This window comes from Sapajus apella, unplaced genomic scaffold, assembly GCF_009761245.1.
Source record: "Sapajus apella isolate SASKATOON/1434 unplaced genomic scaffold, GSC_monkey_1.0 scaffold97, whole genome shotgun sequence".
NCBI lineage: Eukaryota > Metazoa > Chordata > Mammalia > Primates > Cebidae > Sapajus > Sapajus apella.
The window spans coordinates 6,978,188-7,001,916 of NW_022437037.1; the positions used below are offsets into that span (position 1 = coordinate 6,978,188).

The following is a 23,729-nucleotide window of genomic DNA, read 5'->3' on the forward strand; positions in this document are numbered from 1 at the left end:
CCTCTTTCCCATTCCCAGCCTCCACTGACAATCCAGTCTGTAGCATTCTAACTACAGAGTGGAAAAAAATCATGAATTTTATATTCATAGTTCTCCCAGTAACTATCCTCATTAAGGCTTTAAACATATTCTAAGAAGTCATAAATTTAGCTTAGAAAATTTGTGTCCCCTTAAATTCAAATAATGCTATCTCCTCTTAATTAGAAATCTGTTGTTATATCATATATTCCAAATTGCATAAGAAAAAACTTACCCACAAACTCCCAGTATTTTATATAATCGGCAGGAAATTTTCGTACTTGCAACTGATAGAAATTCTCTTTATTTGGAGAGGTAAGCCATTCCTGTGCCACCTATACAAAGCACAAAAGCAAATTAAGAAAGCAACATTCTGGAAAGACATGCTAAATAGTAACATTTTCCAAAGTTAAGCAACAGTAAAATCCAGAATCTAGAATGTAGGTGACAGAAACTAAAAACTGATTTGTGACAGTTTAATAAAAATTATCTGAACTGTCCTATCCAATTCAGTATGCATTAGCTACATTTGGTTATTTACATTTAATTAAAATGTTAGACAATAAAAATTATGTTCTTCAGTCAAACTAATCACACTTCCAATGCTCAACAGCCACCTTGGCTACTCCGCTGTGCGCAGATGTGGAGCATTTCCAGCAGTGCATGAGGTACTGTTGGACGGCTCTGGTAGAATGCCACTTCCAAACCACATCAGCTCACAAGTCCAAAAGGACCTAGATTTGCTGCAAACCTTAGGGATTTCTCGCCAACATGTCATCCTGCCAGTTTATAAAATGCTCTGCATCCATCTCTCAATTTGTCAAAGCTTCAAACTCAGAAGTACCCTTAAGGATCTTCTAAGGAATAAGACTATCCCCAACTCCAGATTTAGGAAGAAGACCACTAGTATAAAAAAGTCATATTAGCTTTCCCTTAAAAATAAAAAATAACACTAACAAACATATTACCTTTTGGGCCCTAAGAAGGGTTTTGTCTACATGTAACAGTCATTAAGTATTAAAATCAACAACTGGCCTTCAGTTCCTCTGAAGAAACTTAACAACAAAGACTATTGGTGCTGAGCTGCTTCTGCACTGGTTAACCAATCAAGGGTTATGCTATGGACAGAGGAACAAAACAGTACTGAATTTGTGTTATTTGCTAGTGAGGTCAGATTCTGGTCCATGACAGTCATGATCAGTTTGTATCAACCAATTTTACATCCAGAGTGCCCTACACTAAGGCAACTCCATAGAGTCATCTTCAAAAGTGCATTTTCTGTTCACAGCATTATTCACAATCACCAAAACCTGGAAACAACCCAAATGTCCATCAATTGGTGAATGGATAAGCAAATGTAGTTATCTTCATACAAAAGAACCTCATTTGGCAGTAAAAGGGCCTATTAATACATGCTACAGGCCGGGCGCGGTGGCTCAAGCCTGTAATCCCAGCACTTTGGGAGGCCGAGGCGGGTGGATCACGAGGTCAAGAGATCGAGACCATCCTGGTCAACATGGTGAAACCCCGTCTCTACTAAAAATACAAAAAATTAGCTGGGCATGGTGGCGCGTGCCTGTAATCCCAGCTACTCAGGAGGCTGAGGCAGGAGAATTGCCTGAACCCAGGAGGCGGAGGTTGCGGTGAGCCGAGATCGCGCCATTGCACTCCAGCCTGGGTAACAAGAGTGAAACTCCGCCTCAAAAAAAAAAAAAAAAATACATGCTACAACACAGATAAGCCTCAAAAAGATTATACAAAGTAAAAGGAGCCAGATTCAAAAGACAACATATATACACACTTCTACATACATGACATTTCCAGGAAGGCAGATTTATAGAAACAGACAGATTAGTGTTTGCCTGGGGCTAGTGGTAGGAATGAAGAATGACTACCAATGGGCAAAAAGGATTGTTTTAGGTCAGTGGAAAAGTTCTAAAACTGCGTTTTGATGATGGCTGTACAACCGTAAATTTACTTTAAAAAACCTTTCAATTACACACCTTAAAAGGGTACATTTTATGGTACAGTATACCTTAATAAAGCTATTAAAATGCATCCTAGTGTGTACAACAAAGACCAAAAGAAAAATTAATCAACAAAATTTTATCACATGGGATTTAGCTGAGCGTGCCTAGAAGATCCTAGATAGTTCCCATCTTGGAGAAAAGAGGGCAGGTACTTTTAGTTTGAAATTATTTTGTCCTAATATTGACTTCTACAACAACCCCAGGAGCCAGAGATTAAGTGGATCTCTTAGAGTCAAGCTATAATGACCAACTAATGATAGCTGATGATTCTAGAGCTATCAAAGAGAAACTCACCTAGGTAAAACGTCCTAATGAATACATACTCAATATACTACATAATTCACAGGTTTTTATATTTGATGCAGCAGGTTCATGTTTCATAACTCATGTGGACCTAAGAAATTAAGAAATCATGAACTACATGAGCTTGCAGCTTCAGGCTAAATGAAATAAATTTTCAGAGTACAAACAAGTGTATGTTTGTGGTCCATCAGAGCATTATCAAAGCTAAAAGTAATCAGCTAGGTTCAGAGGATGTAAAATCATGCAGACGGTTAGAAAACGAGCTCCTTTCAAAAGTTGTCAGCTGCTGTAAAAAATAAACAATAAAAAGAAAGTAAGCTCCCTCAACGTAAGAACATTTAGAATACCATGAACAGAAAAATATACTGTGGCTTTCCAAGTTTTTTTTTTTTTTTTTTTTTTGTCGGGAGACAGAGATTCGCTCATCACCCAGGCTGGAGTGCAATGGCGTGATCTCAACTCACTGCAACCTCCGCCTCCTGGGTTCAACAGATTCTCCTGTCTCAGCCTCCCAAGCAGCTGGGACTACAGGCATGCACCACCACAGTGAGCCAATTTTTTAGTAGAGACAGTTTCACCACGTTTGCCGGATGGTCTCAAACTCCTGACCTCAGGTGATCCGCCTGCCTTGGCCTCCCAAAGTGCTGGGATTACAGATGAGCCCCCAAGCCCGGCTAGTTTTCCAAGTATTAAAGTCAGTGGCAATGTAACAATCTCACAAAGCACTAAAGAAGCAAACTATGTTCCTTTCTTCCCACTCCAGACAGGAAAGACAGATATCTAGTTAGGCCTCATCTTCAAAGGAGGTCTGAGTTTTCTTTTTTCCCAGCAACTAAGAAGAATAGAGTCTACAAAACTGGATGTTCCTAATGATTTAGTAATTTAACATTTTCAGCCAGGCACAGTGGCTCACGCCCATAATCCCAGCACTTTGGGAGGCAGAGGTGGGCGGATCACCTGAGGTTGGGAATTCGAGACAGCCTGACCACATGGTGAAACCCCGTCTCTACTAAAAGTAAAAAATTAGCTGGGCATGGTGGCACACGCCTGTGATTCCAGCTGCTCAGGAGGCTGAGGCAAGAGAATCACTTGAATCCAGGAGGTGGAGGTTGCAGTGAGCCGAGATTGTGCCATTGCACTCCAGCCTGGGTGACAGAGCAAGGCTCCCATCTCAAATAAAAAAGAGAAAAATTTTCCAGATCAAATAGTTTATGTTTTGATAAAAATATTTCCACATAGACTAAACACACTGTTTGGTTATAATTAGGTTTTCTTGTGTTCCTGAGAAAATTCTCTTTAAAAAATTATTATGGCTGGGCATGGTGGCTCACACCTGTAATCCCAGGACTTTGGGAGGCTGAGGCTGGTAGATCACAAGGTCAGGAATTCGAGACCAGCCTGTCCAATATGGTGAAACTCCACCTCTACTAAAAATACAAAGATTAACCAGGCGTGGTGGTAGGTGCCTGTAGTCCCAGCTACTTGGGAGGCTGAGAGGGGAGAATTGCTTGAATCCAAGAGGTGAGGGTTGCAGTGAACAGAGATCGTGCCACTGCACTCCATCCTGTGTGACAGAGCAAGACTCTGTCTCCAGAAAAAAAAAAAAAAAAAGACAAGACAGTGATTCACATAATGGTGCGGTGAAGCTACCTAATGAAGTGTCAATGGTCAACAATCCCACCCTTTCACTCAGGGTTTCTGGTGTTCTCATCTTTTACATATATAACAAAATATAGATTTAACTGTACCTAAGCACAAAACCTTACCATAAAGAATGAAACTAATGTTGGGTTTTACCATGCTATGGCATCCTTCAGATCACATTTGCCTTCCAGAATGCAATCATAAAGGCGTTCATCTTTTGTATAAGTTATCTGAAGATTTCAGGTTTTCCTAGGCATCTTTATTAACCTGTTGCTAATCAGATGTATTCTCTTTTTAAAGTAACATTTTTTAAATACAAAGAATATTTCACACAACATAAAATTTACCATTTTAAAGTGTACATTTCAGTGATTTTTAGTACCATGGTTTTATTTACTATGCTGTGCAACCATCACCACTAATTTCACATTTCCATCACCCCAAAAGAAACCTTATACCTGTTAGCAGTCCCAATCAATTCCCCCTCCTCCTTTCCCTGGACAACTACTCATCTTTCTGTCTCTATACATTTGCCTATTCTGGATAATACATACAAATGGAATCATATATGTGATCTTCTGTACCTGACTTCTTTCACTCAGCACAATGTTTTCAAGGTTTATTAGTCAACACAAGATCTTCACTTTTTTTTTTTTTTAATGAGACAGAGTGTTGCTCTGTTGCCCAGGATGGAGTGCAGTGGCGCAATCTTGGCCCACTGCAACCTCCGCCCCCCAGGTTCAAGCAATTCTCCTGCCTCAGTCTACCGAGTAGCTGGGACTACAGGCATGTGCCATCACACCCAGCTAATTTTTGTATTTTTAGCAGAGATGGGGTTTCACCATATTGGCCAGGCTGGTCCCGAATTCCTGACTTTGTGATCCACCCACCTCAGCCTCCCAAAGTACTGGGATTGCAGGCCTGAGACACTGCACCTGGCCCTTCACTTTTTATGGCTGAATAATATTCCATTCATTGTATGAACAGACCATATCTTATTTACCCATTCATCAGCTGACACACATTTGGGTTGTTTTCACTTTTTGGCTACTATGAATAATGTTCCAATCCACTCTTTTTTTTTATAATAGGCCACATACAAGTCCGACTATTTTAAACTTTGTGTATGTAAAAATGGAACTTGTGCTCATTGTTTTTAAAAAGCTGAGACTACAAAAATGTCCTGAAAGAAATAAATCTTAATATCTTTTAACTCAGGAAATAAAATCAGAAGTATGTGACTATCCCTCATAGGGTTGTGAATGGCTTCTAAGCAATTTAGTGTTTTCCAGTGAAAATAAAGCAACTCCTGCTAAAACAAAAATACCTTGGTAAAAAAGAAAACAAGCAACTCTCAACAATGGCTAAAATTTGGGGCACAAATTGATCAAAAGATTAAACGTAAAGTAAATTTATGAAGATACACTGACTCAAGTTTTATAAATGCCATTTATCTTGTCATGTACAGTATTAACAATTCACTTATTTTCTTTTGGAGACTTGTCCCTTTGTATATTACGCTTCCTTCTCCAACACTCCAATCTTATTGTAACCAGAGTGTCTTTGCACTCCACTCTGCCTGAAACATACTTCCCATAGTTAACTCCTAGTCACTTGGGTCTCAGTGTGAATACCATCTGCTCAGAGTTATCTGATCTCTCCAGAAAGTGCCCTGGTTCCCTTTGTTCTAGATCATACTCAAGTCCTTATCTCAATCTGAAATGGTCACTTCCAGAGGGTAAAGACCTCATCTGTCTTGTTCACCACTTTGCCCCCCCGCACTTGTAAGAGCACTTGGCGCACACTGGGCACTCAAATATCTATTAAGTTAATGAATCATGAATCTTTACCTCAACTATGTTTGGTTTTAAGAGACTTACTGTATATGTAAAGATTTACTTTGACAAATAAGAAAAAGTAAAAATTTGTTCCCACCCCTTATCTGCCTTGAAAACATACACAAAAAAAATCCTTCAAAACATAGGTGAATGCTTACACTGAATAATTATTTGCTGTTTTTCTGAGGCTCAAATTTTACCTGAAACTCTTATCTTTTAACAACTCTAGTTGAGTAAGGAGAGAAGAACCAGAATAGGATGTGCTGGGGGTGGGAAGGCTGTTACACAGAGCAGCTGCTATGGTGAGTAAGAAACTGGGAAGTACGATGTATAAAGAGAAATTTAGGATTACTTTGTGTTCAACGTAATTCACCCTTTGCCACCTCCTCAAGAAAACCATAGCAAAGGTCGCTGTTACTTAAAAACAAAACAAATGAGAAACTATCTCCTCTGAGAAGTCTTCCTTTACCTGCGTATCAATAAACATTTCCTCCTGTGTTACCTCTGAACTTGGTACATTAGCACCTTGAGTTGTGTCTCAGCTCCATGGGGCAGAGGGTTAAGTAGTGTTTCCAGCTGGGCACAGTGGCTCATGCCCATAATCCCAACACTTTGGGAAGCTGGTGGATCACCTGAGATCAAGAGTTTGAGACCAGCCTGACCAACACGGTGAAACCCCATCTCTGCTAAAAATACAAAATTAGCCAGGCCTGGTGGTACATGCCTGTAATCTTAGCTACTTGGGAGGCTGAGGCAGGAGAAGCACTTGAACCTCTGAGGCGGAGATTGCAGTGAGCCAAGATTGCACCATTGCACTCCAGCCTGGGCAGCAAGAACAAAACTCCATCTCAAAAAAAAAAAAAAAAAAAAAAAAAAAAGTCTTTCCTCCCTACTGCCAGTATCTAGAACAGTGGCTGGCACAAATGTCTGTTCAACACATGAAACCTAAAAGCAGTATCTAAATCAAAAAGATCAGCCATTTTCATTATACTCTTTTTTTTTCCTTTGGAGACAGGGTCTCGCTGTCACCCAGGTTGCAGTGCAGTGGTGCAATCTCAGCACACTGCAACCTCCGCCTTCTGAGTTCAAGCAATTATCTGGCTTAGCCTCCCCAGTAGCTGGGATTACAGGCACCCGCCACCACACCCACCTAATGATTGAACTATACTCTCAGTTTTACTCAGCAAGGTAAAGAGGTAACTTGAAAAGTTTGAAGAGGCATACAAATGAAACACATACTTACTGTTTCAAAAGTATTCAACACCATCAAAGGGAAAAAAACACTAAAATAATCTCCACAATCGTGAAATCTGACAGGCACAGGTCTTGAGATGGACTGACAAAGGCTGGCAGGGGGCCCACACTGATTAAAGTTCAAAAACATTTCGTATTTCCATTTTAAGACCTCTTTAACGAAGGTGTCAGACACAGACTGCGATGTCAAGAAAATGTTTACTGGAGAGGAAGATGGAAAATATTTGCTTTCACCGAATGCAACTTTGCAACCTTGCCTGTTGGAATTATTCGGAGACTGAGGCTGAAGAACATTGCATGAATTCATTTCACCCACTGGCTTCTGAGATACAAGGGGAGTTGGCTGTGGTACTTTCAAAATTGACTGTATCCCATTTGATTTATTTTTTAGAGATGGTGGAGAAGATTCCAAAGATTTAGAAAGACTAGCAATTCGTGAAGTACTCTTTGAGCTAAAAATCTTAGCAGTGGTAGGTCTCAAAGGTTTAGATGCAGAAAGAGGCAAGCCAGGTTTACGAAATACATCTTCATCTGCTGCTTTCACTTCAGAGTGTTCCGAGCAGTATTCACCCTGATTTTTCGTGGCTTCAACACAATCTTTGTACTTACACTTTGTGCCAATCAAAGATTCCAACTGAGGTCGATTTACAGAATCTTCTTCAACCTGAACTGTATCTTTTCCATGAATTAGTTCAATGAATTTATAATTATCATTCTCCATTTGCGAACATAAATCCATATCTTCAGGATCATGTTGTGTTAAAAATAAGTTATCTTCCTCTGTATCACTGCTGGGGTCAGGCTCTCCCTCTTTCAAAGTTGCCGTTTCTATATGATGTACCGACAGATCACCTCCACCTAGAGGGTCCTCTGAAGTAGCGACAATTACTTCATTTATTGGTATTGTTCCATTTAACACTACAGAATCACACTGGTTCAAAAGGCAAACATCATCAGTCACTAGAGATCCATGTTTTGCTTTTGTGGTTTCTGGTTCAGAAGGCACGCATTTTATTATCTGTTTCCCATTACTGCTGGCAAGAACCTCAGTTCCTCCTGCACAACTATAATCTGACCTATCAGCTTCTGGTACAGATGTGTCAGATTTCTGTGCTGTATGCAGCCCTGTTCTTGTAGCATCGGTACTTTTACAACCAGAAAGTCCTCTTCTGTTTTTTTGTGATTTGGGTCTCATCTGCCTTCGCATCTGAAGTTCTTGACTAATCAGCAGTTTCTTATTATTTCTGACAGACAGGTTCTGAGGAGGAATTAATTTAGTCTTTTTTGGAGCATCAACTACCCCAACAGCTCTGCCATGATCACGTAATTGAGCTAAATAATCTAACGATCTCTGGGACAACTCAAATGCCATACGAGGAGCCTTTTTCAGGCGAAGTCTCTCAGCTGTTGAAGTTGGTTCAGGACACTGACGAAATTTCTTTGGTAGCACTATAGCAGGAGTTGTCCTACAACTTAGGTAATTGGAACTCTTATTCTGTCCTTTTTTGGCATCTGAATGCGTTTTCTTAGGGTTCTTAGAAACTGGAACTTTCTTGACAGGTTCTGAATAAGTACAAAGCTTTGACGACTTCTTTTGTGAAACCGTAGTGGCTCTCTGAATACTTGAATTGGTAGTTGTAGTCCTTCCAGCTATGCTTTTAAAATCGTTTCCGACAAGATCTCTCTTGTTAGTATCAGACTGGCCCTCATTTATGACAGAAGATGAAGGCCTCACAAGATCTTCAGCCATTGGTTTTTCAGATCGTTTTCTCTTAGGCTTTTTTACTTCAATTTCACAAAATTCCTCAACAGAAATGCTACTGTTCTGTCTCACGTGTTCTTCAATGCCCTCTGCTCCTTTTTTAACAACTTCAGATACATAATCTGTACAACCCTGATCATTTGTGATACTGGCTACATGAGTCAAACAATTTTTCTCATCATCTTGAACTGAATTATTATTGTCTAGATTATCTTGCCAAACTGAAAACACTTCAAATGGACTTTCGAACTCAAAACACTGAGAATCACATTCCTCAAGCTGCAAAAGAGACTTTGTCTTTTCTTCCTTTACTGGATTCTTTTCCTCCTTACTATTAACTATTGAAACGTGCTGCCCTGGGCTTTCCTTCTCAATGCATATTTTGTCCTGTTTAGTGAGTTTCTCAAGACTCAGGACTGTTTCATCATCATCATCATCAGAATCTGAAATAATAATAACCTGTCCACAGGAGGTATCTCCAACATTATTTTGGTTAGCTGTGAAACATCTTTTATGTTCTTTCACTTTCCTTTGTAGTTGGGATGAGTTCTGAGGTGAATCTGACGGAAACTTAATAACGCTGGCTTGAGCTATTAAAGATAATTTGTGAAGGTCTCTGTCTATCTGAGAATCCGTTAAGGTGTCAGATTTAGGACTGATAACAGGGGCCTGTTCTCTTGTCAAGCTAAAAGAAATCAGATTCGTATTATTACTCATCTCCTTATCTCTTGATTCAGGTACAGTCATAAGATCGTTAAAGGAAGATGATTTCTTCACTAAAGTTTTCTTCACTAAAGTATCGGTCATTTCTGTAAAGGGGATCAAATCTTTATCAACATGACATTCCTGTATTTTACAATTGTTTTCACGGGAAGAGAAAATATCTAACTCTGCATTCTTTAATTGTTTCTCTTTTGGCACTAAATTGTTCTGAGATTTTTGTTCTCCATTCTTATCACCATCCAGAACACCACTAGTGTCTAAAGAAAGATTGTGTATGAAACCATCTCCTTTCTGAACTCCTGTGTCTTTCCTTGAATAGAAACTCTCAGTGTTAGATACAGTCAGATTTTCATCTAAATTGATAGCATTATTGACCAAAGTACTCTTCCTGTGATGCTTCTTTATTACATGTGATAACTTTGCACGGATTTCATCTTTCTGTACCTTAGTTTTTCGTTTTGAGGTTTTAGCAAGACCATTGCCCTTTAAAGACAAATCTTCATTTGATGCGGACACTTTTTCCAAAGCATCAGTGCTAGAATCAGTCAATAAATGTGTTGATACTATTATTCCTCTGTCGCATCCCCTTTCTGGACCATTTCTTGAAGTACAATTCTTTGGTGTATATGAAGAGTTCTCTTTTACAGACTTCTGCTTCCTTGTACTTATTTTAATTGGACCTTCAGCTCTTTCAGTAAAATGGTTTTTACTACTCCGCTTTAAGCATGACCCAGCTGAGAGATGGTCTTCTAGTTTTACATCCTTTATAGAATTTTGCTCATTATTGTCACCTTCTATACTGTTATCTGCTTTGATCAATACATTGTCTTGCACTTTCACTGGTTCTTTAGAAAATGTTGGGCTGGACTCTCCCCAACAATGCGTATCTTTTCTAGGCTTCTTCCCTATTTGCTCACTTTCTTCTTTATTATAACATGCAGGAGAGGTTTTACATGTAGAAGTCAGATCCACAAAAGTATTACATGGAGGTGCTTTAAATTTTATGTTTCTAATAATTTGCTTTAAGCAAGTTTGTAGCTCATGGGTTTCCTGACTAGTCAACTGCCAACCTAGAGATAAATTTCCTCTAAGGAATAAGTTAAGCTTATCCCAGAATCGCTTGCAAAGAGAATGCTGCCCAAGCTGATAACCTTCTTTAAGGAGACTTCTAATCAGCTGCACACAAGCAAGTTGTACAGAGTTAGATGGCATTGAATGCAACGACAGTGATGATATCATTGCTGTTCCTTTGGAGCAATTTCCAGATGATTTCTCAGAACTCCGTGCAAATGCAGTGGTAGGAAGCTTGGCACATTTGACAACAGCTTCCACCCATTGTTGGGAACTTACCCAGAGCAAATGCAAACATTTTTTATTTCTATGCAGTTCAATCACTGATACCAAAATTAGAAGAAAAAATTCAGTGACTTTGTCACAGACGGCATCTGTTTGGTTGAGGACATCTTTGACTTCAGAGTACAGGTGATGAATAACCTCTACTATGTAAGCCACACCCAAATCCTTAAGATCCATGAGGGACTGAACAAAAGGTATGAACCATAAAAATGTGCTGTTATGAACACGCATGTCTTGGCCAATATCCGACTGAAGTACATTGGCTAACGTTTCCATTTCTTCATACATGTTAGGACAATAATCTGGGCAAATGGCTGTTCTCCATCCAGAATCCTAAAAAGAAAGAAATGCTCATGTTCAGATAAATAAGCACCATTTATGATAGGTTTAACACTCAAATCCATAACAAAAATATATTTCTCAGCTCTCTTATTTTGGTTTACATCATTATTATGGTATACAATGGTATAATTATGGCATACACTTATATCACAATCATAATATCCCTAACTCCCAAGAAACTGAAATATAAATTGAATTTTGAGGTTAAAGTTTCATGAAAAGGCAAATTTATACCACCTTCATATACTCTGACCTTCTTTCCACTAGCTGGTTTTAATTTCTACTCAAGCCACTTATGTCCCCATAAACTTTCCATCTTTCCCAAATGTACTTAGAAACTAATTTTCCAGCCGGGTGCGGTGGCTAATGCCTGTAATCCCAGCACTTTGGGAGGCCAAGGCGGGTGGATCACAAGGTCAAGAGATGGAGACCATTATGGTCAACATGGTGAAACCCCGTCTCTACTAAAAATACAAAAAATTAGCTGGGCATCGTGGCGCACGCCTGTAGTCCCAGCTACTTGGGAGGCTGAGGCAGGAGAATTGCTTGAACCTGGGAGGCGGAGGTGGCAGTAAACCAAGGTCTCGCCACTGCACTCCAGCCTGGCACCTGGTGACGGAGTGAGACTCTGTCTCAAAAAAAAAAAAAAAAAAAGAAATTAATTTTCCAAAGTATGGACATTGTAGTTTAGAGTCCACCTTCCCCTACATACAATACATCTGCTGTTCAATGAGAAGGGCTTTTACCTTGCAGTAGATTGAGAACAGCTACATATTGTAAAATCAACAACTCAACAAATTACATAAAACACTGTCGGCCAGGTGTGGTGGCTCACCCCTGTAATCTTAACACTTTGGGAAGCCCAGGTGGGCAGATCATGAGCTCAAGAGATGGAGAGGATCCTGGCCAACATGGTGAAACCCTGTCTCTACTAAATATACAAAAATTAGCTGGGCGTGGTGGCACGTGCCTGTCATCCCAGCTTCTCAGCTACTCGGGAGGCTGAAGCAGGAGAATCACTTGAACCCTGGACGTGGAAGTTGCAGTGAGCCAGGATCGCGCCACTGCACTCCAGCCTGGTAACAGAGCAAGACTCTGTTTCAAAAAACAAACAAACACTGTCTATACAAGATAAAGGCAATAAAATATCATCTAAATTTTCAAAGTGTTTTTTTAATACCTTTTTGGTCTTTTCAGGATTAAAATTGTATACAATCTGGCTGCACGTCACCATATCATCCAAATATGACTCCGGTTCTACCTTGGTCCTTAAATATTAAGAATAAATAGAAATTACTGAAATGAAGGGGGAGGAAAAAAAAGGAAGAAACACCTCTTAAGTAATTTAGCTGTAACACACTTTCCTGTAGAGATGCTTAAATCCTGACATTAGCTGAACTAACCTTACAGAGCTGTTCCGTATATGCTGAATCTCTCTATTGTAGCTTGTGTTGTTGATAATGGTTTGAAATGCTTCAATAGGATCAATAAGTTGACCCCAGACCTTAGATCCAAGACGATCCAGAATCAACATAAAACAGTGTAATGCTGGCCAGAAAGGATCCACACTATCATCTGAAATACAATGGCACAATCATTGAATTACAAAACGGTTAGAAAAATATACAAAAATATATTGAGAATTAAGCATTCTTTATCTGGTTAGTAGCAACAGAACTAAAAGCCAAGCAGCAAATAATTTAAGGTAACACACCACCAATCCTTAGAGACACAAAAGTTTTAAAAAGAGGTACATTTTCAAAAATTTTTTTCAAGCAATAGTGTGATGCTTCTGGGAAAAAAAAAAAAAAAAAAAAAAAAAAGGCAAACAAATTATTTAATGGGCAAGAAAACAGTCTAGGTAAACACAATCTTTTCACACCCTGTTTGCCATACCAGAAACAACCTTTTCTAACTCAGCTCCTCAACCTCTCCCTAAACTTTATAGTTCCATCTCCCAATAACAAGAAAGGAGAAGAAAAAAATAAAGAGAAAGAAACTTGGTATTTACAGATCTACATGAGGCCCATAATACAAGAAATTCTGTTTAAGCATGATCCTGAATTTTATGTCACGCAGCTAGCGTAGGCATCTAAATTCCTTAGCTAAGAGTAAGGCAGATACACACTCTTCATCCTTCTGTATCTCAACATGGCTTTTTGCTGTTATCTACTTTGCATCCAACTTGCAGAAACTTCCATTAATCATAAGCTCTTTCCTCCAACTCTTTCCCTCTTCTCTATCAGACAGGTAGTAACATGATACTGCCCTACTCAAAGGCCTTCAATAACTCCGTAATGTCTTCCAAGAAAATTCAAAGTCCTCAGCCAAGAACTTAAAAGATCTTGATTTGCCGGGCGCGGTGGCTCAAGCCTGTAATCCCAGCACTTTGGGAGGCCGAGGCGGGTGGATCACGAGGTCAAGAGATCGAGACCGTCCTGGTCAACGTGGTGAAACCCCGTCTCTACTAAAACTACAAAAAATTAGCTGGGCATGGTGGTGCGTGCCTGTAATCCCAGCTACTCAGGAGGCTGAGGCAGGAGAATTGCCTGAACCCAGGAGGCGGAGGTTGCGGTGAGCCGAGATCGCGCCATTGCACTCCAGCCTGGGTAACAAGAGTGAAAGTCTCAAAAAAAAAAAAAAAAAAAAAAGATCTTGATTTACTGTTTATTTCCATTTTTATTTTTCATATTCCCATAATCATACACTATCTACAGCAAAAATAGATCACTGGCTTTTTCCCAAAATAAGCACCAGAATGCCTTTGCTACTAGGACAACCTATCAAAATTCTATCCATCCTTAAAAGTCCAGCTTAAATGCCTCCTCCTATATTAAATTTTCCCCCACTTTAGTCAACTACAGTATTCTTCTGAGGCAAGTGTTTGAATTCACTAAGTTACTGCTAGTTGTTAAGTCATCCTAGAACATGTGACTTTAATTCCCTCATCCTTCTCAGACTTTATCAGTCATTTGAACTTTCTCATGTATTTTTGTATCCTCCACTTCTGAAACAGTGCCTGTGTCTAGTGAGCTCACAAATAAGACAGCAGTTAGGCGAAGATAATTATAAAGTTTCTTTTTTTTTTTTTTTTTGAGACGGGGTTTCACTCATGTTACCCAGGCTGGAGTGCAATGGCGCGATCTCGGCTCACCGCAACCTCCGCCTCCTGGGTTCAGGCAATTCTCCTGCCTCAGCCTCCTGAGTAGCTGGGATTACAGGCACGCACCACCATGCCCAGCTAATTTTTTGTATTTTTAGTAGAGACGGGGTTTCACCACGTAGACCAGGATGGTCTCGATCTCTTGACCTCGTGATCCACCCGCCTCGGCCTCCCAAAGTGCTGGGATTACAGGCTTGAGCCACCGCGCCCGGCTATAAAGTTTCTTAAAGAGGTAATTAAAACTTTGAAGACAAGGCTGGGTTCAGTGCCTCATGCCTATAAATCCCAACACTTTGGGAGGCCGAGGCAGGAGGGCTGCTTGAGGTCAGGAGTTCAAGAAAAGCCCAGGCCACATAGTGAGACTTCATCTCTATCAAAAATTTTAAAATTAGCTGGGTAAGGGGGCACGTGCCTGTGGTTCCGGCTACTAGGAAAGCAGAGGCAGGAGGATGACTTGAACCTGGGAGGTCAAGGCTGCAGTGAGACCTGACTAAGCCATTGCATTCCAGGGTGAGAGACAGAGTGAGATCCTGTCTCAAAAGGGAACAAAAAAAGGTTTTTTGTTTTTTTTTTAAATGGTAAGGGAGATAGCTTGGCAGAAAAGGACAGAATTATATATGTAGTTGGGCACAGGGAAATCAATAAACAATATATGTAGTAAATGTTGGCAAAAGAGTAACAGCCTTAATCAGAAATAATCTAGCAAGAAAATATATGCCACAGGCTGGGCACAGTGGCTCACGCCTGTAATCCCAACACTTTGGGAAGCCAAGGTAGGCAGATCACACGAGGCCAGGAATTCAAGACTAGCCTGGCAAACATGGGGAAAGCCCATCTTTACTGAAAATACAAAAATTAGCTGGGTGTGGTGGTGCATGCCTATAAGCCCAGCTACTCAGGAGGCTGAGGCAGGAGAATCACTTGAACCCAGGAGGCAGAGGCTGCAGTGAGCCAAGACCGCACTACTGCACTCCAACCTGGGTGAGAGAGAGAGAAACTCAGTCTCCAAACGAAAAAAAAAAAATGTGTATACACACACACACACGCACTATCAACAAAAGAATAACATTATTTATATTAGAATCTCCCACAAATGAGTTTATATACAACATTCAAGTTGCCTGAAGAGAAGTAAATGAAGGGAAAAAATTATATTTGTAATGTTTTCATAGGATCTGGTATACTTGGTCTTTATTAATACATTACTTCATCAAGATTAGAAACACTTATTTAATTAGAGATCTTTCATGATTAGCATGACACGAGCATCAGCAAAAGGAGGTCGGGATCTAATAATAAACAAGACCTAAAACCACAAGTTTTAGGCCTCATTATCTAAACTATCTAGAGCAACATATCCAAGAGAATGTTCTGTAACGATGGAACTGTTCTGTCTATGCGTTAATCAACACAGTGCAGGCACATATGGCTGCTGAGCCTTGAAATATGGCTAGTGGGACCAAATAACTGCATTTGTAATTTTAATTGACTTAAATTTTAATAATCACATGTGGCTAGCAGTTACTGTACTGGACAGAGAGGCAGAGAAACGAAGAGGTAGGCAAAGGAAGGCCACGGGACAGAGAAGGCTTTTCCCACAATGTTAACCACAATGTCATTACAAATGGATCTCCCAGAGGTTCTGATTTTCATCCTACCATCAACTTTTTCATCATGAAAAACTAGATTAACTTCCCTTCTTCTATAAAAGGAAGGTGCTGAATTAAATTCTAAAGGTCCTTTCTGATTTAACAGTCTGAATCTGGGTAGGACACCGCGGCTCACACCTATAATCCCAGTACTTTGGGAGGCCAAGGCAGGCAGATCACCTGAGGTCAGGACCAGTCTGGCCAAAGTGGTGAAACCCCATCTCTACCAAAAATACAAAAAAATTAGCCAGGTGTAGCCATGTGTACCTGTAGTCCCAGCAACTTGGGAGGCTGAGGAAGGTGAATTGCTTGAACCCAGGAGGTGGAAGTTGCAGTGAGCCAATGTCACACCATTGTACTCCAGCCTGGGCAAAAAGAACGAGACTCCATCCCCCCCCCCCACCAAAAAAAAAGACTGAATCTGTTAATAAATCAGAAAAATTATTTTCTCCACAACATACACCAATTCCTGCAATGACACTATCATTTTTAAAGTGCATCATCATCACCATACTCAAAAACATTCAGCAAGTAAAGTTTATTACCATCTGATTGCCTCTCCATGGTGTGAAGTATTAATTGCATAAAATCATTTTGTTTGTCTGAGCCCAACAATAGTGAATCCATAGCTTGTTCCTCAAGAATGGTCAGCAACATGCAAATACCTGTAAGATCATTTAGAGTTTTCTTGAATTGATGAAATAATACTATTCTAATGCCTTCACTGGTTTAGTTTGCAAAAGAAAAACAAGACAGGAAGGAAGATGAAGCAAAATAGTATTAAAGTATTTAGTTTCTCAAACATTTAAGTCTCAGATATTCATATACAACTGCTCCCAAGTAACAGAACTTTACACTAATTCAAGTGTGAAAGTGGAAAATGATTAGAAAACAATTTCTAAGGTAACTACCATGTAACTTTTATCTAATCAATATAAGCCTTCAGTTTTAAGATGTACCATATTCCATATACCAGAAAGAAAGAAAGAAGAAAAAAAAATCACTGCCAATCATGACACATGACCTTAAGATTCGGAATCATGGAAATGGTGCAGAACTATTTTAAGCCACTATAGGACTAATAAACAATGCTGATAACTTTTAAATAAGATTCAGTTCATTTGCCAGCACTTGAAAATGTAACTTAAACAGAAAGCTTCTAGGATAATGTCTAGTAACAAGATGTGTAATAATTAAGTCAATTTAATGACAATACAAACAGAACTATAAAATCCTATCTTTAGCAATTTTTATCAGATCACCGAAAGAGAACACTTCCTTTTTAAGACACTCATAAAAACTATAAGACTGGGTGTGGTGGCTCACAACTGTAATCTCAGCACTTTAGGAGGCTGAGGTGGGAGGATTACCTGAAGTCAGGTGTTCGAAACCAGCCTGGCTAAAATGGTGAAACCCATCTCTACTAAAAATATATTAAAAAAAAAAAAAAAAAAGCCAGGTGTGGCGGTAATCGCCTGTAATCACAGCTACTCAAGGCAGAAGAATTGCTTGAACCTGGGAGGTGGAGCTTGCAGTGAGCAGAGATGGTGCCACTGCACTCCAGCTGGGCAACAGAGCAAGATTCTGTCTCAGAAAAACAGAACTACAGGGAAATACTGATGATATTAGTGTAGGAACAATACTCACCTAACCAATAGTTTTTGTAGTTGGTAGTATCATACATGTGTGAGGGCAGAAGAATCAGTTTACCCTTCTCGAGGACAGAAGAAGTATAAATGTCTGGACTCTCCAAAAGCCCCAACTCAATGACTTTAAAAAGGCAAGTTAAAACCTCTTGTAAGTCATAATAATCATCTCTGTCCACTTTCCCCAAGTTTCTTGCAGTCAAGATAGCCCAACGCCGAACCTAAATACAGAACATAATGTGTTTATTACTTAATTCAATAAACAATGGTCTACATTGTTTATTGTATATTTTATACAGCAAGAACACAGTTAAGAAAACAGGATTCTCTGCAAATTTTAAGACGTGAGATACTAATTAATGCAACATATAAATCTTATTTGATCCTGATTTGAACATACTGACCATAATAAACAGTTCTAGACAATCATTTCCATTCATTCAAACACTGACTGCCAACACAACATTAAGAAATTGTTCTTTTATGGCCAGGCACGGTGGCCCTTTGGGAGGCCAAGGCGGGCAGATCACGAGGTCAATAGATCAAGACCATCCTGGCCAACATGGTGAAACCCCATCTCTACTAAAAAATACAAAAATTTGCTGTGCTTGGTGCCATGCTCCTGTAGTCCCAGCTGCTTGGGAGGCTGAGGCAGAAGAATTGCTTGAACCCGGGAGGCAGAGGTTGCAGTGAGCCGAGATCGCACCACTGCTGGAGATCTGCACTCCAGCCTGGCGCCTGGTGACAGAGTGAGACTCTGTCTCGAAAAAAAAATATATATATATGTATTCTTTTAGATGTAATAATAGTATTTTTCCAGTGCAGTGGCTCATGCCTGTAATCTCAACACTTTGGGAGGCTGAGGTGGACAGATCACCTGAGGTCTGGAGTTTGAGACCAGCCTGGCCAACATGGCAAAACTCTGCCTCTACTAAAAGTATAAAAAAATTAGCCAGGCATGGTGGTGCACTCCAGCTACTTGGGAGGCTGAGGCAGGATAATCACTTGAACCTGAGGGGCGGAGGTTGCAGTGAGCCGAGATCATGCCACTGCACTCCAGCCTGGGTGACACAGCGAGACACCATCTCAAAAAATGATAATAATATTCTTCTGTTTTTTAAGTCCTTATCTTTTAGAAATACATACTAAAATATTTTGTGGATGACATGCTCTGATATCTAAGATTTGCTCTAAACTAATCCAAAGGCAAGTGGAATGTTGATCATGTACGGATAATAAAGCTAACTGATGGATGGGGGGTTTATTGCACCATTCTCGCTAGTTTCATGTTTACAATTTTCCATAACAGAATGAACATTCTGTTCAGAAAAGGAAAGAAAACACAAAATGAGGAATCTCAAAAGAAATCAAAGGGCATTTATAAATGGCAGAATAACACAGAGAAGTGATTTGTATTTCTTGAAGGCTTTGAATTAAATTTAGTGCTCACAACCAGCCTTAAAAAAGTTAAAAAACAAAACTAGGCAGGCCGCTGTAGCTAAACTCCTGTAATCCCTGCACTTTGGGAGGCCCAGGCGGGCGGATCACTTGAGGTCGAGAGTGCAAGACCAGCCTGGCCAACATGGTAAAACCCCATCTCTACTTTAAATACAAAATTAGCCAGGCGTGGTGGCACATGCCAGTAATCCCAGCTACTCGGGAGGCTGAGGCAGAAGAATTGCTTGAACCCAGGAGGCAGAGGTTGCGGTGCGCCAATATCGCAATAATGCACTCTAGTCTGGGCAACAAGAGCAAAAATCTACCTCAAAAAAAAAAAAACAAAAAAAAAAACTAGGCCAGGAGTGGTGGCTCATGCCTGTAATCCCAGCACTTTGGGAGGCTGAGGCAGGCAGATCATGAGGTCAAGAGATCAAGACCATCCTGGCCAACATGTCTACTAAAAATACAAAATACAAAAATTAACTGGGTATGGCAGTTCGCAGCTATAGTCCCAGCTACTCAGGAGGCTGAGGCAGGAGAACTGTTTGAACCTGGGAGGCGGAGGCTGCAGTGTGCTGACATTGCACCACTGCACTCCAGCCTGAGTGACAGAGTGAGATGCTGTCTCAAAAAAAAAAGCTAAATAGAACAGAAAAATATCTAAGTACAACCTTCACAGTAAAAGTATTGTTTTACAAAATACTTTATATTACATATGCACACGTATACACAAGGAAAACATTTTTTACTACAAGTTGTAGTCAAAAAGGTGGAAAAACACAGACCCCACAAGTAAAAGCATGAGCTCTAAGCCAATATAAGCTACAAATTATAAACTACTGAAAAAGTTTTGGAATCCATGAGTCCTTACTGATAATAAGTGGTAGAAGGGGGAAAGACTCTTGATTACTGTACAATCAATGTCAAGTGGTAACTAGTAAACATGGAGAGTGCTGGAGTTAGGAAACTACCATCTTTTTTTTTTTTTTTTTTTTTTTGAGACAGGGTCTTGCTCTGTCGCCCAGGCTGGAGTGCAGTGGCATGATCTCAGCTCACTGCATCCTCCGTCTCCTGGGTTCAAGCAATTCCCTGCCTCAGCCTCCCAAGTAGCTGGGATGACAGGTGCCTGCCAGCACGCCCAGCTAATTTTTGTATATTTAATAGAGATGGGGTATTTCACCATGTTGGCCAGGCTGGTCTTGACTTCCTGACTTTAGGTGATCTGCCCGCCTTGGCCTCCCAAAGTGCTGGGATTGACAAGCGTGAGCCACTGCACCCAGTCCTACTTTTTTTTTTTTTGAGAAAGAGTCTCGCTCTGTTGCCCAGGCTGGAGTGCACAGGCATCATCAGGGTTCGATGCCTCAATGTCCTGGGCTCAAGTGATCCTCCCACTTCAGTCTCCTGAGTAGCTAGGGCTACAAGTGTGCAACTCCACACTCAGCTAATTAAAAAAAATTTTGGTGGGCCAGGTGCAGTGGCTCATGCCTGTAATCCCAGCACTTTGGGAGGCTGAGGCAGGCAGATCACGAGGTCAGGAGATCGAGACCATCCTGGCCAACATGGTGAAATCCTGTCTCTACTAAAAATAAAAATAAAAAAATGAGCTGGGCATGGTGGTGCATGCCTGTAGTCCCAGCTACTCAGGAGGCTGAGGCAGAAGAACTGCTTGAACCCAGGAGGCAAAGACTGTAGTGAGCCAAGATCACGCCACTGCACTACAGCCTGGATGACTGTGAGACTCTGTCTCAAAAAAAAAATTTTTTTTTGCAGACATGGGTTCTTGCTATGTTGTGAGGCTGGTCTTGAATTCCAGGCTTCAAGCAATCCCCTCCAGCCCTGGCTTCCTAAAGTCTTGAGATTTCAAGCATGAGCAACCAGGCCCAGCCCTTTTCCCAATTTTTAACTAGTATTTTCACTCTCTTTATGGTGTCTTTTGATAAACAGTAACTTTCATTTTAATATAGTCAAGTTCATCAACTTTCCTTTCATAATCAATGCTTTGTTTCTTTTTTATAAAACCCTTCCTCAGGCAAGGCATGGTGGCTCATGCATGTAATCTCAACCCTTTGGGAGGCTGAGGTTGGGGGGCACTTGAAACAAGAGTTCAAAACTAGCCTGGGCAACATGGCAAAACCCCATCTCTACAAAAAATTAGACAGGCGTGGTGGCAGAGGCAGGAGGATGGCTTGTACTACTCAGGAGGCTGAAGCAGGAGAATTGCTTGAATCTGGGAGGCAGAGGCTGCAGTAAGCTGTAATCATGCCACAGCACTCCAGCCTAGGTGACAGAGCAAGACCCTGTCCCAAAAAGAAAACCAAAACAAACCTTTCCTCATCTTACAATGTGAATGACACACACCTCTATTTCCTGCTAAGAGTTTCAAAATTGAACCTAACTATGGTTTTTAGGATAGATTTTATCATTATGATAATGAGGTAGGGATCTAACTTCTCTTTCCATATAGTATACCTTTCCTATCATCTCCATTGCCAGTCCCTCTTTACCTCACAGACCTTACACATTGTCTCCTTAAAATATCAAAGATCCAAATGAGTAGGTCTTTTTTTTTTTTTTTTTGGGACGGAGTTTCGCTCGTTACCCAGGCTGGAGTGCAATGGTACGATCTCGGCTCACCACAACCTCCGCCTCCTGGGTTTAAGCAATTCTCCTGCCTCAGCCTCCTGAGTAGCTGGGATTACAGGCATGCGTCACCATGCCCAGATAATTTTTTGTATTTTTTGTAGAGACGGGGTTTCACCATGTTGACCAGAATGGTCTCGATCTCTTGACCTCGTGATTCACCCGCCTCGGCCTCCGAAAGTGCTGGGATTACAGGCTTGAGCCACCGCGCCCGGCTTTTTTTTTTTTTTTTTTTGAGAGATGGAGTCTTGCTCTTGTCGCCCAGGCTGGAATGCAGTGGCGCAATCTCGTCTCACTGCAGCCTCTACCTTCCAGGTTCAACTGATTCTCCTGCCTCAGCCTCCCAAGTAGCTAGGATTATAGGTGTCCGCCACCACGCTTGGCTAATTTTTGTATTTTTAGTAGAGATGGGGTTTCGCCACGTTGGCCAGGCTAGTCTTTAACTCCTAACCTCATGATCTGCCCACCTTGGGCTCCCAAAGTGCTGGGATTACAGGCGTAAGCCACTGTGCCAGGCCATATCTCCAGTATGTCTTTGTCCTGATTTTTATTTTTCTCTTTCTGGGACATCTTACATCTTTGTTAGCAGTACTACTTCTACCCCCATTTATCTTTTAGCTTTTCTTTTTATATTTTCTATTTCTCTTTTTCTTAGGGGTTTGCTCATTCTGGTCTTCTAATTAAGTCACTCGTAGCTGTACCCACTATATTATTTATCCCATCTCCTGAAGGCTTTAATTATCTCATTTTTCAATCTTACAACTTGGCTTGGTTCTCACGTTTTCCAGTTCTCATTTCACATTAGTATCTTCCCTTATTTCTTCTAGTACATTTACTATAATAATTTTAAATTACTGGACAAGTATTCTAATATATCTGCTTCTACCAAAATCTTTGTTTCTCATACGTCTATTATTTTTAGTTTGTGAATTTCTTTTCACTCTGAGGTATTGGCTCATATCAGGCAGTGCCTACGGAAGGCTAGTCTCCAGACTGGCTTATGCCCAATCAATTCAGGGCTGAGTGGTGGATAAAATCCAAGGCAGAAAAATGTCATCACTCACTACCTTGCATTTTAATTTTCTAAGTCAGGTAGTCACCCTTTACTCCCAGCGAGAAGCAGTTAATTAGAAGACACTACTGGGCTATAATCCCCCAGTCCTGGGACTGAGAGGGGATGATACTGAAGCAATTATCCATGGTTAAGTGGTCTCCACCTGTTTGTCTCAGTGCCTCACAAACATCAGGGGTTATACACCGTCCTGATTTCATTCCTACCTCCACCTGGATCGGATCTTTTAGTTGATACAGATTTGGATGCAGGCATTATTCATCTCAGGCAATGATGAAGGAAAACTGAAAGCAGAGCCTTAACAGTTCCTTTTCTCCTTTATTCTCCCAGAACCCATTTTATTCTCTGGCTGTGGGAAAATGCTCTGAGAGGTAATTCAACAGTGCCTCCCATAGGCACTGCCTGATAGGAGCCAATACCCCAGAGTGAAAAGGAATTCACCAACTAAGGATGTTCTTCTCTTCCCCATCTCCCACATTCACCTTTCAAAACAGCTCTTGTCAGCAGACGTGGTAGCTCACACCTGTAATTCCAGCACTTTGGGAGGCCAAAGCAGCCGGATCACTCAAGGTCAGGAGTTCGAGACCAGCCTGGCCAACATGGTGAACTCTTATCTCTACTAAAAATGCAAAAAATTAGCCAAGCATGCTGGCATGTGCCTGTAGTCCCAGCTACTCAGGAGGCTGAGGCAGGAGAATCTCTTGAACCTGAGAGGCAGAGGTTGCAGTGAGCTCAAACTGCACAACTGTACTCCAGCCTGGGCAGCAGAACGAGACTCCATCTCAAAAAATAAAAAATTAAAAATAATTTAAAAAATTTTTTTACATAAACCAGCCCTTGTCAACTCAG

At 40.7% G+C, this 23,729-nt stretch overlaps 1 protein-coding gene across 7 annotated transcripts in view; it reads right to left on the bottom strand.

The window, feature by feature from the left end:
• The window catches only part of SETX (senataxin), an 85,191-nt gene that overhangs the window by 44,682 nt on the left and 16,780 nt on the right, over window positions 1-23,729 (bottom strand). For all 7 annotated transcript variants that reach the window (XM_032257680.1, XM_032257678.1, XM_032257679.1 and 4 more), the window contains exons 6-11: window positions 17,730-17,949; window positions 16,628-16,747; window positions 12,674-12,845; window positions 12,451-12,538; window positions 7,077-11,261; window positions 254-353 (exon numbers count right to left, since the gene is read on the bottom strand). In XM_032257680.1, the coding sequence (XP_032113571.1) occupies window positions 254-353; window positions 7,077-11,261; window positions 12,451-12,538; window positions 12,674-12,845; window positions 16,628-16,747; window positions 17,730-17,949 (4,885 nt within the window). The remainder of the gene's footprint in view (window positions 1-253; window positions 354-7,076; window positions 11,262-12,450; window positions 12,539-12,673; window positions 12,846-16,627; window positions 16,748-17,729; window positions 17,950-23,729) is intronic.